The 16,122-nt window shown below is 39.5% G+C and overlaps 1 protein-coding gene across 3 annotated transcripts in view; it reads left to right on the top strand.

Annotated features, from left to right (window-relative positions):
* FILIP1 (filamin A interacting protein 1) overlaps positions 1-16,122 on the top strand; it is a 172,290-nt gene that overhangs the window by 114,801 nt on the left and 41,367 nt on the right. For all 3 annotated transcript variants that reach the window (XM_006089339.3, XM_023754287.1, XM_006089338.3), the window contains exon 4: positions 2,175-2,353. In XM_006089339.3, coding sequence (XP_006089401.1) covers positions 2,175-2,353 — 179 coding nt within the window. The remainder of the gene's footprint in view (positions 1-2,174; positions 2,354-16,122) is intronic.

Raw genomic sequence — 16,122 nt, 5'->3', positions numbered from 1 at the left:
ATATCCATACCAAATTAGGCACAGCTGGGTTACTCAATAGCACTCACTGATTATGTAATCAGTGCTGGGGGACAAGCTGAGCAACTCCAGTGGCCTCACCCCAGGACTGTAGCTGCTCCAAAAACCCACATGGATAGAACACGTTAAGGCTAAGGCCCACCTCCTGTCCAGGCTGCCCCAGAACACTAAATATCAATATGTGCTGTTTTTTCTCTAGATGACCTTAAAATGTCTATCTGGGTATCTCGTTCAACTATCAAATTAATAAAGCTCCCATCTGCCCCTCCCAAGTTCCTTGAATGGATTGAGGAATAACTACAAAAGTCTGATAGATGACTTCAAATATTTAGCTTTATTATTGACATAAATAAATAAATGACCTCAGCAGGCTTTCTATGCTTTCCCTCCTAGACTTTGGAGAAACCACTTGAGAGAGAGTTGAGCCTACAGAACACGTATGTCATCTTGTGGCAGGCAGAGTAAAGAATAAGAAAAGAGAAGGTTGAGCTGCTTGTTTCCAGTTCCTTATCCCAAATACAACCTTCAAATAAGTCACCCCTCCTTCCTTAGTGAGGAGTCGGGGAGGGTATGAAGAAGTGGACAGAGGCTGCTCTTTCCAATACTTTCAAAAGCATGGAGAGTCCTACTCTATCATAAAGGAAAAAGGGGAAGGAGTCGCTCCTTCTACATTTCTGATGATGAGGAGGAGGTTTCAGCAATGCTTGACAAATTCTAGAAAATATGGCGAAAATCACATTTGTAAAAGAATGGGAGAGTCCTTGGGGAGAATGTGTTGTAATATGAAGCTATGAGAAAATCTCTTCTATAGACTGTCCTGTTAAGATGGCAGAAATTTACCGGAACCCATAAAGGTACAATTTGCCAATCTCTGATGATCTCAGATATTAGCAGCCTCCAGTTAACCTGGGCTTCTTCACCAGTCTGTCTGGCCACTTGCTTTTAGGAGATCTAGGCAGGCACTGAGTATTATGGGGCAGTATCTCCTTTATTTTGGGCCCCAGAAATGATCCATTCACTGTAAAAATATGCAACTGTAGAGGGAGCCTTGGATCCTTCTTATGATGAAAGGCAAACATGGAAAGCCCAGCAGGAGCAGCTCTGATGCCGTTGCCCTGTGGAGCTACCCTCTTGGGATTTAGGGAGTTGGTTGTGAGATTGAGAATGCATTTTCAATATGTCAGCTTCAACATATCTAGAGCTGTGGCTCTCCACTGGAGGAGGCTTAGCAATTTTCCCCACTGGGGTCTATTTGGCAATGTCGGGGAATAGTTATGTCACAACTAGTGGTGATACTACTGACATGTTGAGGGCAGAGGCCAGGCATGCTGCTAATCATCCTCCAGTGCACAGCACAACCCCCAAAATAAATAAATATGTGGCCTAAAATGTCAGTAGTCCTGAGGTTGGGAAACCCTGGACAAGAATTTGAAGAGGAGAGCAGGATTGGGAACTATCAATATTATAAGATTCGATCCAATTTAGCAAACATTTACCGAACCCTTACTTTGTTCTAGTCACTGTGCTGGGAGCTAGGAATTAAAAAGATGGTTAAGGGGTGATCCCTTAAGATCATATAGCCTGGCCAGAGAAATAGGCACAAAGCCCTGTAATAATATTTGATAAGACCTCTTTTAGTTTGAGATACGTGCGCCCTACAGGTTCTGGAAGCCTCCCTGTATTTATCATCTCTTGGAAAAGGACTTTTTATGTTGTAGGTCTTTTCATATTTTTCCTAGAAATGCATTTAATTGCAAACCTTAAAAAGAGATGGTGATGCTGATAATCACCTTTCAGGGGAGAAGTTTGGTACATGTACATGCTGAGCTCTTATTTTTTCTGAGGTCAGGAGGGATATTATCCTCTTTCTTTCTGGCCAGAGGGTTTTGTACCATCTCATGAAAACAGGGAAAGAGTTTGTTCTGAAAGTTTAGGAGCCATACATGTGTTCACAGTAGAAGGGCCAGAAGGCCGGAAGTTACTGCAGTCTTACTATTGACTAGTTTGTAAAGCCAAGGGGCCCAGGGAAAATAAAGGCACGGGGGAAATGTTCTCCCCTTCAGGTAATAAATTACTAGGCCAATGTAAACAAATTATTTAGCGTCATATACAAATAAAGTAAAATATTAAACTCTTTCCCATGTTTGCTTACTCAGCTGGACAGACTGGAGGAAAAACAGAAAGAAACCTACCGGCGCATGTTAGAGCAACTGCTGCTGGCGGAGAAGTGCCACAGGCGCACGGTGTACGAGTTAGAGAACGAGAAGCACAAACACACTGACTACATGAACAAGAGCGACGACTTCACCAACCTGCTGGAGCAGGAGCGGGAGAGGTAAGAGCACACGTGTCACCGGTCACCGCAGGGTGCCTGCAGCCTCATCTCTGTCACTCCTGGCAGGGCCCAGACTGTGCTCCAGTGACACCACAGACCGGTGCCCAGTCTCCTTCCGATTTCTGAATGGTTTCTGACCCTAGAGAGTGAGACAGACTTTTACCTGGAACTATTCATCTGAATATGTTTGAGGGTGCCTTTAAGTAGGACTCCACATCCCCACTAGGATGCTGAAAGCCAAATACGATAAAGCTGGAAACCAACTCGGGAAGTTTATATTTGAACTTGATCAATGAAGCACCTACATTTGAAAAGCCTCTCTACTAATTGCCTTCTATTTGAAATAATCTACTTGCTCTCTTTGGGACTGAAATCCATTTATTCAGGAAGGCAGCTTTTAAAATTTAATTTAAAATGAAACCTATTCATTCTTTTTAAAAAATATGTATTTTTTTATTGATTTCAGAGAGGAAGGGAGAGGGAGAGAGAGATAGAAATATCAATGATGAGAGAGAATCATCCATTGGCTGCCTCCAGTATGCCCCCTACCAGGGAATCGAGCCTGCAACCCAGGCATGTGCCCTTGACTGGGAATCGAACCAGGGACCCTTCAGTCCACAGGCTGACGCTCTATCCACTGAGCAAAACCAGCTAGGTCCCTATTTATTCTTAATACCAGTATAGAAAATCTTAATATATGGTTATATAAAAATTACTTAATGACTAGAACTACCTGCTTTTCTTTCCAAGGGTTGAAAACTCTTAAGACAATGTAAAAAATCAAAACAAAACAAAAACTTAGTGTGTTGAGCCTTGCTTATCTAAATGTATTTGTTTTAAATATATTTTTATTGATTTCAGAGAGGAGGGGTGAAGGAATGAGAGATAGAAACATTAATGATGAGAGAGAACCATTGATCGGCTGCCTCCTGCACACCCTCTACCAGGGATCAAGCCCGAAACCCAGGCATGTGCCCTTGACTGCAATTGAACCTAGGACCTTTCAGTCTGCAGGCCGACGCTCTATCCACTGAGCCAAACTGTCTAGGGCAAGCCTTCCTTATCTACCCTTGTAGGTAGTTTTTTTTTTAGGGATTGCCACCTTTGAAGCCAACTGCAGATTGACAAACTCTATGTTACCCCTTTTTATTTTGGCATCTTCTTTTTAACTTATTTTCTCCTTTTCCTTCCCATAGCTGAGTAGTTAAGTCTGTGAATTTCACAAGCTTGGAAATCAATGACTTGAATCCTGATGCTTTGAGTTACTGAGGGTGTCTGCTTCTGTGTATGGGTCTTGCAAATTGAGAGCCACCAGGATTGAAATGATAACAGGGGATGGAACAGCTTTATCAATCCCAGCTTTATTATCTACTTAGTTACTAAAAAGAGATCTGGGCTCCACAGATTAGTTTACTTACCAGAAAAAAAACTGTCACAATAAGAGAGGAAATAAAACATGAAACAGAACAGGTTTGTGTTAGCTTTTTAAAAAAAGTATTGGTAATGGTTACTTATTATTAGACTTGGCCTGTTTCTTGGGGAAGCAAAAATGGAAAAGAGAACAATGGCCGTACAATATCCTCACTTGATGGTTTCTTTAAGCCTGTTTTCTGCTTCTGTACACTCAGGTGTATCAGCTTCATGTTTGAATAGATTATTTGATTTGACATTTTGGTAACCAAGCAGTGAGAATAAACTCCACCTCCTCAATCTCTGTGAACTTTCCAACCTGAAGCATAGGTATTGCAAACAAGGTCCTAATGAGAGTATACATTACATATCTCTGTAACAGATCCTGGTTACATATCCGGTGGCAGAATGTGGTCAAGTAAAAGAGTACCAACCTGTTTGATATTGATTTTTTTTAAAGTTCTGAAATCTAATAATTTTAAAGAACACCTGTGTGGATTAAATATCTTCTGATCACTTTGTAAACTGTTTCATTCAGAACCAGATATGTCTTTTCTAAAATGTCACACCCCAGGCCAGTGCCTGAAGTGGCACCAGTTCACTTAGACTTGTTGGTTTAAATGCAGTGTGTGGATGGAGAGACTGTATTTACCCAGGGGGTTTCTTTTGCTTTCCTTTTTGTTCTCCTAATTCCTGTGTTCTGTGAGAGTCACTGAAATGATAACAGGGGATGGAGAGCTTTATAGTTCAAACAGTACTCTTATATCAGTTATACAACGAGCCTATCCCAGATGTGTTTATCTACGAATTTCATGTTGCTCAACTAACTCTAGATAAACAATTACAATCCCTTTTTTGGGAGATAATTTTACTAAGACAACTCCAACAAACTAATCTTTTGAGCAAAATGCTATGTAGAAGGTTTTTAAAATCAAAGTAAAATTTTAAAAAATTATCTTAAGATGCTTTTTATACTTTGACCAGCACAACTGGGATATGTCACCAAATTTTCATGTTTTAGATAAGAATTCACTAAACAGCTTTGACTTTCACTTAAATATCAAACCACTTTAAGGTTTTGAAATAGTATTTTTTTACTCAACAGGTTATACTTTAGTGTTGTATATTTTTTACTGTCAACGTTTTTCCCCCAGGTCAGTCCCCTGACTGCCCACCAGTGTGTATGTCACTGTGGGCGCACCCTAACACACTCGTTTTGTTAAGTTAAACACCCACTAGGATGCTGGTAAATTAAGTTGGCATCTCTGAATTTCTCTGCGGTCTGAGGCGTCCACCGTGACTGGTCTGTGGCGTTCGGGGGCAATGAAGCCTGTAGGATTTTCTCAGAGGTCAGGCTTGGGATTCTTACTGCCCTTTGGAAACTGCCCTGCTAAATCTGCTTTGAGTTAAATCCTCTTTTTGAAGTAAGCGGTCATAATTAGTTCTACTTAAGGGGGCTGGCAGTTTCCTGACCCCCAGGCTGGCTTTCCCATGGGCCACATGGCAAGGAAGGTCCTCCCTACAAAGACCTCAGACCGGGCCTGGCGCCTAGTTCCCGGGGGCCCAGGTGCTCTGGCAGCCTCTGCCGGGGAGCCTCTCGGCCTTCGCGGTGACACCTGCAGGGGAAGCGAGCTGCAGCTAATAAAGAAACAGCGTTTCTCGGCACTAGCTGGAGTCCCTGCCTAGACTGTTCCAAGTCCTTTGTTTGCTTCTTTGTTTTGCACTCCCTTTCCCTTCTCTGCAAAAGTCCTGTGTGTGTGTGTGTGTGTGTGTGTGTGTGTGTGTGTGTGTGTGTGTGAGAGAGAGAGAGAGAGAGAGAGAGAGAGAGAGCCAGCCAGAGCCAAGAATTTCCCTTCAAAACATTTAACTTTGTTTCTTCTGTGACCATGAGTAAAGGAAGGAAGTGACTTGAGATAAGCCGAAGTGGTTTGCTTCTTATAAGCACCCCTCTCCTCCCCTTCTCACACTGGGCTGTGACTCCGCAGTCTTTCTCCACCCCAGTCAGCTTGGCATTTGGTGGTGGTGGGATGATGGGGGAGGGGTCAGAGCCAGGGGACTCTACCGAAGGTAGTATCTAGGCTCCATTCTCTATAATTATATTGCTCTGTAAGGGGTTCTCACATCCAGAGAAATGGTTAAAGGTAACAAAAAAGAACCCAGGCATACAAGATCAGTAGCCGGTGTTGATAAGCAATCCAGATTCAGATAGTTGACGAAACCAGGAATCCAAGGCTCTGAGCATTGCAAAGGAATTCTGAGATCAGCCATTTCAGGTCCCTCATTCTGCAGGTGGAGAAATTGAGGCCCATAAAAGCAGGTCACTGGTCTAGCACTTTTATGCAAATGAGTCTTTTTGTGCAAAATGGCTTGTTTTATGTTTTCTTTGTGTGTGTGTGTGTGTGTGTGTGTGTGTGTGTGTGTGGCTCCCCACCTCCATGCTCTTATGTCCAAACTATGACACAACATCTTTTTTTAAAAATATATTTTATTGATTTTTTACAGAGAGGAAGGGAGATAGAGAGTCAGAAACATCGATGAGAGAGAAACATCAATCAGCTGCCTCCTGCACATCTCCCACTGGAGATGTGCCCACAACCCAGGTACATGCCCTTGCCCGGAATCGAACCCGGGACCTTTCAGTCCGCAGGCCGACGCTCTATCCACTGAGCCAAACCGGTTTCGGCAACACAACATCTTTAAAAGGCAGAATGATGGATATTGTCCTAACAGCGATATTAGGACCAGTGGTGTCTCTAGACCAGTGGTTCTCAACCTTCCTAATGCCGCGACCCTTTAATACAGTTCCTCATGTTGTGGTGAACCCCAACTTAAAATTATTTTCGTTGCTACTTCATAACTGTAATGTTGCTACTGTTATGAATTGTAATGTAAATATCTGATATGCAGGATGGTCCTAGGCGACCCCTGTGAAAGGGTCGTTCGACCCCCAAAGGGGTTGAGACCCACAGGTTGAGAACCGCTGCTCTAGACAGTCGAGATAGGAGAAGCTTTGAGATAGCATCTGTTGGAGAAGCAGCCTGGGGACTTGTTTTGAAGCCAATTATGACTAGGACGCACAGTGTTCTACTTCTGTTGCATTCTGCTTGGGGTAGTTTTGATGCAAGGCTGGTGATGGTTATGGGAAGGCTACATAAAGCCCTCCTCCAAGTACCTCCTTGTTATGGCCACTGAGCTGGACTATGCAAGGGTAAAAACTATAGAAGCAGAAATTATTTGTTACTTTCCAGGAGTTGTTTAATTCATCTTGAATAAAAATTCCACAAATTAAGTGCCTAAAATGGGCAACGTATTTTTCTGGGCTTCCTTTGTTCTAAGTCAACAGACTGTAATCATAATTTATTACCATCATTTGCTCCATATTTATGTTTATCAATAGTCATATTCCCAAATTAAAAGGAGAAAATAGCATGAAAAACTGCGATGGCTTAACTGGCATCCTATATAATAAAAGGCTAATATGCAAATCGACTGAATGGCCGAACAACTGGTTGCTATGACGTGCACTGACCACCAGGAGGCAGACACTCAACGCAGGACCTGCCCCCTGGTGGTCAGTGCGCTCCCATAAGGCTAGCGAGCGCAGTAGCAGTGGCAGGAGCCTCTCCTGCCTCCACGACAGCACTAAGGATGTCTGACTGAGAACTTAGGCCCGCTCCCTGCGAGGAGTGGAGCAGGCCTAAGCCATCAGTCGGACATCCCCTGAGGGCTCCTGGACTGCAAGAGGGCACAGGCCAGGCTGAGGACCGCCCCCCCCCCCCAAGTGCACAAATCTCATGCACTGGGCCTCTAGTTGTTAATAATAAAGATGAAAATATCCTTTATTGCATTAATTAAGATTGGGTAAAGAAAAGCTCTCTCTAAATGTTATATTCTGTTTGGTCCATATTTTAAGCCAACTTGATCTTTAAAGGCATAATCCTGGACGCATGAGATTACCTTTAGAGCTTATACTTTATTCCTTGTCTGAACTGCAAGACTTGTGATTTCAATCTTAAACTTCACTAGCACTACTTCAAGAATGTCAGAATAGAGCAAGCACAGTTACATCAAAAAATGGTCTTTAACTTAAATATTTGAGAGAAATGTATGTGTGTTTATGTGTGTAAATGCTATTAGAGAGTGCTGTCTAAATCTATAACTGTAGATATAGATTTTAAAGCTTTTGGATTCTATAGACTCAGCTGAAACTGCATAAATAATTACATCATCATATAATATTGCAGCAAGCCTTCCAAGTATAATGTGTGTGTGTGTGTGTGTGTGTGTGTGTGTATTTTAAGTACAAATCAGCATCTCAAGAGAAATTTCTGAACTTGGGAAGCAGAGAATACAGGAGCAGGAGCTTGAATGGAGGGGAAGCTTTCGAGCCCCATTTGGTATTGTTTAGGTCAGTGGGCAGGGGATTGGGTGTTTTCCTGGTGTCCTATGGGACAGGCTGAACTATTATTTTCCTGTGTAGGGGAATGACCAGTCAGACAGACCATGTGTTTGAAAACTGGCTCTAGTTGCCTGGGATCTTGGGAAATATCCTTGGCTCACTTTATAGAAAAAGATTCACATCTGTTTCCTGGGCATAATTTCCTGAAGTTTCTTGGATTTAGATGACTTATCTCTAAAATATGACAATGAAATTGATTTTTTCTTACTGGTAGCTTGAAAGATCACAATAAATCACTCTGTAGAAAAAGATTGTTGCTGATGTGTAAATGATCAAGTCTTATCAAGCAGAAAGTAATCAATAGGCAGAGCATATCAGCAGAAAACACTGAGCCCTCTCTCTCTGTGTTAGAGCTCGGCTAGATGGTGTTTAGTAGCAGAGTTAGCTCTTTTGTTGACCTCCCCAATATGCTAGACACATACACATCTTGCTTAATCATTGTACAGTAGAGAGGAAAGCAGACAGGTTACATTCCTTCCACCAAGGTCACTGCCAACAGTTAGTTGAAAGAATCAATGTTTGAACTGAGCTTCTCACAGTAAAAAATAATAATGATAATACATTTCTGCTTCTAAATTCTTATGTTCTGATTAAAACGAACACCTCATTTCCTTAATGCATGTCAGAAGAAAAGATATCTTGGAAAGTTAGTGACTTCTTGGACTGCACAACCATTCTGTTCAGGATTCAAAATCACAGACATGGTCATGAGATATGCCACCTACTATTGTTCGTGGAGTTCAGCAAGCCGGCTTTCCTTGTGGGTTCTTGTCCTACAGAGTTTGAAGAATAAATTCATGGACTAAAAGGCTTCTTTAGTGAAAATGTGGAAGTTTATTGGAAGCATATACAAACTCTGCTTGGGGAGGGGTTCCCAAAGGGGAAAGCCTGCTCTCTCTCTCTCTCTAAAATAAAAATCTAAATCTAAATCTTTTCTGAGTCGCTTTGTCTCCGGTTTATATATGCTGGTAGCTTCTTTGTCTGAACATGACCCTTTCTAATTGGACCTTTCCTTAATTTATGTCCCCCGTGTTTACCTAATTGGCCATTTTTCTGCAGAGAATCAGTTTCAACGTCCAAAGCCCACACGGTGCCCCCCTCTTTCTCTTCCCCTCACCTTGTAACATTCCTCTATCCTCCGTGAAAGTAAGATAAGCATTCTGGCATCTTGGAGCTATCTCTGCCCTTCACATATGCATTTGCCTCCCATGGACCCCCCTTTTCCCTAAAACTGCCTGTCCTGTCTCTAAAATTCCTTTCACTATCAGTATCCTACTGATAAAAAAAATTGCTGGGAATAAAGTTTTTTAAGAAAGGAGAGGGGTTAGAATCAAGGACTCGATCAAAGAAAGAATATGTTTTACAGTTGATCAAACTACACCTTTCAATTGCTCTTACCCTTGCAATGTACACTTCCTACTGGAAAATGTAATTGAAATGAAGGAGGCTGAGTTGGTGGCATTACCCCTATCACACAGCTTGGGTGTTTGTGTTGGGGGATGGGGTAGGTGGGAGTAATGTAAAAAAGGTGATGTTACATCTTACTTAAAGGGACCAGGCAATGACTGACTCAAGCACAGATTCCTAGGGTTGGATGTTTGGAGTTAAAGGAGAGTTGATCCTCCTAAAAGACCCAGGATATGAATATATCTACTATCAGTACTGTAGTACTAGGAGCATGTCACTCATCCTTAACTAGGCACTCTATGGATTAAATATGAATAAGCCCATGAAAAAAATGGCTTGAGGTTCATTTCACTAGATTCCCACCTGTACAAAAATGCTGGGTCTGAGGGAGATGTGATCTTTTCCCCAAGCTTCATAGTAACCTCATTCTCAAGGTCATTAAGTTAGCAGCCTTTCATCTAAGGCTCTGCAGTGTCTTAGTAATAGAACTTTAAAAGCTATGCCTAGGAAAACAGGTTATCTGATCAACAAAATGTGTTGATTAATCAAAGGTTATGATATGAATGAATTTACTTTTACTGTTATGGAAAATATTCCTCAGATGCATTTTACTTTCCTTAAACTGTTAAAAATATACCACAATATTCAGTTAAGTCATATTTGATGATTCAGCATCATGTAGTGATGCTATCTGCCGCCTGTACAACTTCAGAAGCTATTAGATTATATTTAAATCTAAATGTCAGTTATGGTTGCATTTTTATTATACATAAGGATGGTGAAGATGTTTTCTAGATCTTAGGCTTAACCTAGTTGAGAGTCTTAGTTAATTAGATTCAATGTATTTGGACTTTAAGAACAACAACAGAACCTGAACCAGGAAGGACTTTAATATTATACAGAGAGGTGGAATAATAATCAAAGAAAACTGGCCACAAGAAAAACATTGAAAAAGAGGGCTTGAGAGACAATGGGCAAGAAACACACTTTACTGTTAAAGATTTTAATATATAAGAAAGCCTCGGTCCTGTTATTTGATATCCCCTATTCTGGAAAAGTCTAGGGGAAGTGAGAATGGAAGATGGTATTTGGAATTTAAGTGAGAACCCAGTAGTGGGAGATGGTCAGGTTATTAGTCTCTCTATCTGATAGAGAACCAATCATTGAGTTGTTCTCTTTCAGGAAGATTTCAGGAAATTTCAGACAGTTCCTGAAACTCTAAGCACCTGATTCACTAAAGAGTAATCTTTGGAAAGAAACAGAGGAAGCTTCAATCATATAACTGTCATTCTTTTTGTCATATGACTCTGAAAATACTGGTCACAACCAGTTAGAGCAGATGTTGACACCTGTCATAGACAAAGTTCACAAAGGTCTCAATTCTAATGCTTCCAGGGCCAAGGCCCTAACCGAGTGAAGCAGATCCAACCTTTCAACACACATTGCATGCGTGGTAGGGACTGCTTGGCTGGAGAGAGCAAGCTCTGACTACCAAGAAAACTCACAATTCAGCCCAGGCTGATTGAACCCATTTTATTCTATTTTTTTCTGATATTTCAGTTACAGTTTATATTCAATATTATTTTATGTTAGTCTCATGTCTACAGCAAAGTGGTTAGACAATCACATACAAAATGATCCCCCAATAGTTCAAGTACCCAATTAGCACCGTGCATACTTGTCAAAATATTATTGACGGTATTCCCCAAGCTGTACTTTACATCCCTATCATTGTTTTGTAACTACCAATTCATACTTCTTAATTCCTTCACTTTTTTTTCACCCAGCCCCACCCCTCCCCCCCACACACACACACACCTCTCACCTCTGACAACTATCAGTCTGTTCTCTGTATCTATGAGTCTATTTCTATTTTGTTTGTTGGTTTACTTTGTTCTTTAGATTCCACATATAAGTGAAATCACATGGTATTTGTTTTTCTCTCTCTGACTTATTTCATTTAGCATAATCCCCTTTAGGTTCATCCATACTGTCACAAGTGGTAAGGTTTTATTCTTTTTTACAGCCGAGTAATATTCCATTCTATGTATGTACCACAACTTTTTTATCCACTCATCTATTGATGGCACTTGAGTTGCTCCCATATCTTGGCTACTGTAAATAATGCTGCCATGAACATAGGGGTGCATATATCCTTTCAAATTAGTGTTTTGGGTTTCTTCAGATATAAACCCAAAAGTGGAATGGTCTCTCCTCCTGGCTTCCAGATAGCCACCTTCTTGCTGTGTCTCATATAGCTTTTCCTCTACACATGTACATGGAGAGCTATTTTACAAGGCCTCTTCTTATAAAGCCTCAAATCCTATTGGATTAGAACTCACCCTTTATGACTTCATTTAACCATTACTACCTTCAAAAAGCTGTACCACCAAATACAGTCACATTGGAGGATTAGGTCTTTGACATATGAATTTGGGAGGACACAATTCAATCCATAGCCAAGGGCATGGCAAAACTTGTTATAAGGGTTCTCCCTCTGATAATTCAGGAGAAATAGAGTAAAAATTAGTATCGGATATGTTTTGACATAGCTTTAGTATCTTGTAACACTAAAAGTGTATTTAGACTTTCCCCATATCCCTAAAAGGCCATGGGAATAGATGGGACAGGACTGGACAAGAGGACAGAACTGTGACCCACTTGGATCAGCAACCTGAGCAAATTGATAGCTGAGACCAGAAATCACCATGTGCCTCTCAGAGGATGCCAGTGTGGAAGGATGATGACTAGATGACCTTCCACCCACCTTCCTGGTGGTCCGAGAACTTAGTTCCAACTCCAGGACTGGGGTTCTGAAGCCCTAAAATTAACTCAAGGATTTTGTCTTAACTCAAGATTCTTTAAGTTTACAAGTGGAACCGGACTTGATTGAGCTTACTCAGATTTAGCTAAGATAAAGTGGAATGGGAGTCTATAAGAGAAATTATAAGAGATACAGAAAAATGAAAATCATTGTGATCCCTGCACATATTGGTAAAATAATCCACATATGTATGTGCTAAGGAGGAATAAAGTGGTTTTGTGGCTTATCCCAGAGAACTGGTGGTGTGCTTACAATGTTTTGTGATCTTCAGAGCTAAGTCTAACCTCTTCAACTGCAGTTAACTCCTTCGTTAGGTTACTCTGCCGCTTGGTGCTGAACCCCCTCAAAATCTGTAACCTGAGACTATTGTTTTCTCAGTCTCCTGCATTTCATTTGAAGCCAGATAGCTCTGAATTCAAATTCTATCTCTGCCACTCACTGGTCTGGAACTTTGGACAGGTTATCTAATCCCTCAGGTTCCTGGTTTCTTTGACTATAGTAGAGGGATAACTGAGTACCTATCTCGTAGAGTAGTTTATGTTCATGAGTTAATGAATATAAACCCTTTCACAGGCACGGCATATAATACCTAAAATTGATCATTTCCTCTGCTAATCTGTGTATTATACACTAAGAAGAAAACTGCAAGCTTCACTAAATTACAATTTACATTTTATCAGACTAAGACATTTTTAAAAATGCAAAGTATTGAAAAAGTGAATTCTATTATAGTTGATATTGTATTTAGATTGTAGGTGGACTCAGAAAAACTGAAAAAACTACTACAAACAATTAGAAAATTCAATAAAGTGAGTTGTCAAGGTATAAAACTATATAGAATCGATATTTAAAAAATTAATAGTTTTCATATTTTAAATATAAAAATAATATAAACTATATTAAATATAAACTCTCACTCTATTAATCTATGAGTTTGATCCTAATAAGAATACCATTTTTTAAATATGGGAACTAAGTGAAGTGATTCTAAAGTTCATGTAAAAATATGAATATGTTTTCATAGTCAAATATGAAAAAGTATGAATAGTCATATTTTGAAAATAAAACGTAGTAGATATGTTTTCTACCAGAAACACAACTTACTTAAAAGTTACAGTAAGTAAAATGTTGTGGTGTTGGTATATGGATAGAAGATCAATAAAGTTGATAGAAATTCTGGAAATAGATTATAGTAGATATGGAAATTTAAAGTAGATATGGTGGTCCATCTCAGCTTAAAAAGTTGAGGCCCTTAGTAATGGCTATTATTATAGTTATTTTTATGTATAGTACAGATAATTTATTTGTAAACATGGGGGACAACTGGCCATATTTTAGTTAGCATCATTTCCCTCTGGTCTTATGTGGTTTCTACCATTTCAGGTGAACCATCAATATGGTAGTTGTGGTTTATGCTAAGGGAAGACTTAGCATTGACTTTTTAAGTTTCCAAAGGACTGAGAGGTCGATATAACAAAAATTATATTTGAAGAATAAAATATAACTATAAAATATATAGCTGGAAAATGATGACTTTCTATTTATAAAGCAATATTATGATTTTTAGACACATAAATTTTTATGGGAAGTAAATTGCATGATAACTATAAGCATCCTGTTGAAGAAAAACTACTGTGGTAACTTTGCGGAGGTCATAAATACTGCTATTTTATATAGTATTTCTATAATTTGCATATTCAAAAAATTTATAAATTAAAAAGAAGTGACACAACACATTTTATATCTTGAAAAGAATATAAGTTTAACCCAACTTGGACTAAAGCTAAAGTATTGTACCTTATAGTGTACCAAATTGAGGGGTTATTTTAATGCATGTATTTTTCACAGAAGTTATTGTGGGTTAAGTGGAGTCCAGATACAAATTCACTTCTTTAGACAGTCTAGTGCAGATTTACTTCATATTTCTTAGATAAAAAGTTGATTGTAATTGATATAGCATATGTATGCAAATAAAAGTTCATGCTTATTTTTATTGTTAACCAGAGAGCCCTCAGGAACTTGAGCAGATGGGAAGTTTTAGGAAACAATGAAAATCATTAGGAAATAACAAGCCGGAATCATCTGGAAATAATGGTACTTCAACAGGCAAATTTTAAGTCAATAATTTCAGCCTCAGTGTCTACCCAATGAAATACAGTGAACAACTAGTGCCTTGTACTGACAAATTACTTTTTTTTATTCTTTCTGATTTATCAATACACTGATACTATGAATCATGATCCAGGCAATTGTAATGCCAGGCAGTTGATCAATGCTGACCGGCACTCTGTATGCCAGAAAAAACAAAATCAAAAGTATCCTACATCTTTAAAAAAAATTAATTGAAGCATTAGTGAGATGTATAAGTTCCATAGAAAACAACTGAATTCAGTTTGCAAAAAAAAACTGGATTAAGAATGAAAATTTCCAACAACTGATTAAGAGTTTTTGTTTCCCAAATTCCACACTAGTTGAGTCAAGCTTTTAATTGAGCTGATGGGTTGTTTCAGCATCATGGACAAAATTAGGTATTCAAAAGTAATAAGTGAGATTATTCTTCTGAAATGAAAAAGTTTGGGAATGCTGCCCTAAATTGGCAGCCGTTTGTTATCACAATAAATACCAGGCAAATGTTTTTGCACAAATTCAAACACCAAGAAAGAGTTAAGACGGGAAACTGCTGGAAAAATGTGTTGTCTCTTACCACCATAGAGAATAACTCCATTACTCTGATATTTCCAGGATGGAAGAAGGTACTCAGATTAGCATTACAAATCCTGGACTCCAGGGAAGGACTTGGAATTGGGGAGGTGGTGTTTTCAGTGTTTGGAGGTTGCTCCTTTCTGGCTCCTTGACTGAGTGAACACTCTCTTCCAAGAATGCTTGTGTTTGGAAAGTACTTCATGCTTGTGGTGGTGAAAAGTTTGAACAGAAAAGATTAATCAAAGTTTGGGTCTTTCATGCTCAATGCATAACATATTCAGCTCTTGAATGTGAATTCTTAGCCAAGAAACTATTCAAATAATATTCAGGGGCTGAAATGTGAGCTTTAACTGCAAACAAACTAGAGGTCAATTTTACTTAATCTTCACTTATTCCTCTGAAGTTCAGAAATGCTATGCCTTAATGATTTTTTTTCTTTCTTTTTTTTTTTGCACAGCTCCTAATATCCTATGAGTTTACTGAAAATTACTTTTATTTATTTTATTTTTTAAATGCTTAAGGAAGTACAAGTCTGATCTGAAATATAAAGGAAATTGGTGAACTGTGGCTGCTCCACATCCATTGTGCTGTTAGAAGATGGTTAGAATGCTTTGGTCTACCTAGTCTTTGTCATTTGTTACAATGTCACCAAATCTTTGTATTCTAACTATCGAAGTGGTCTTACTGTGCCCACTTGTCTACACCCACTATCTGTCCCTCCAGTACTTTCTGATTTTCTCAGCTTTCCAGTGCTCACAGATTTGCCTGACTTCTGGAATTTTTAACAGTTGAGAAATTCTGGCTTATATTACTCCCAAGGAAGGAGGCATAATTGTGTGAAGAACTACTGCCCAGACTTACTCCACCATTACCAAACCCTCAGGGAAATCCTGGAGGAACAGTCTCCTGCCCCAAGTAAGGAATGCAAGTACAGTGGTTCCAGCATATCCTATGCTTTTCTCCTCC

The sequence above is a fragment of the Myotis lucifugus genome, unplaced genomic scaffold (assembly GCF_000147115.1).
Source record: "Myotis lucifugus unplaced genomic scaffold, Myoluc2.0 scaffold_59, whole genome shotgun sequence".
NCBI classification, from domain to species: Eukaryota; Metazoa; Chordata; class Mammalia; order Chiroptera; family Vespertilionidae; genus Myotis; species Myotis lucifugus.
This window is presented reverse-complemented; position numbering and strand designations above follow the sequence as displayed.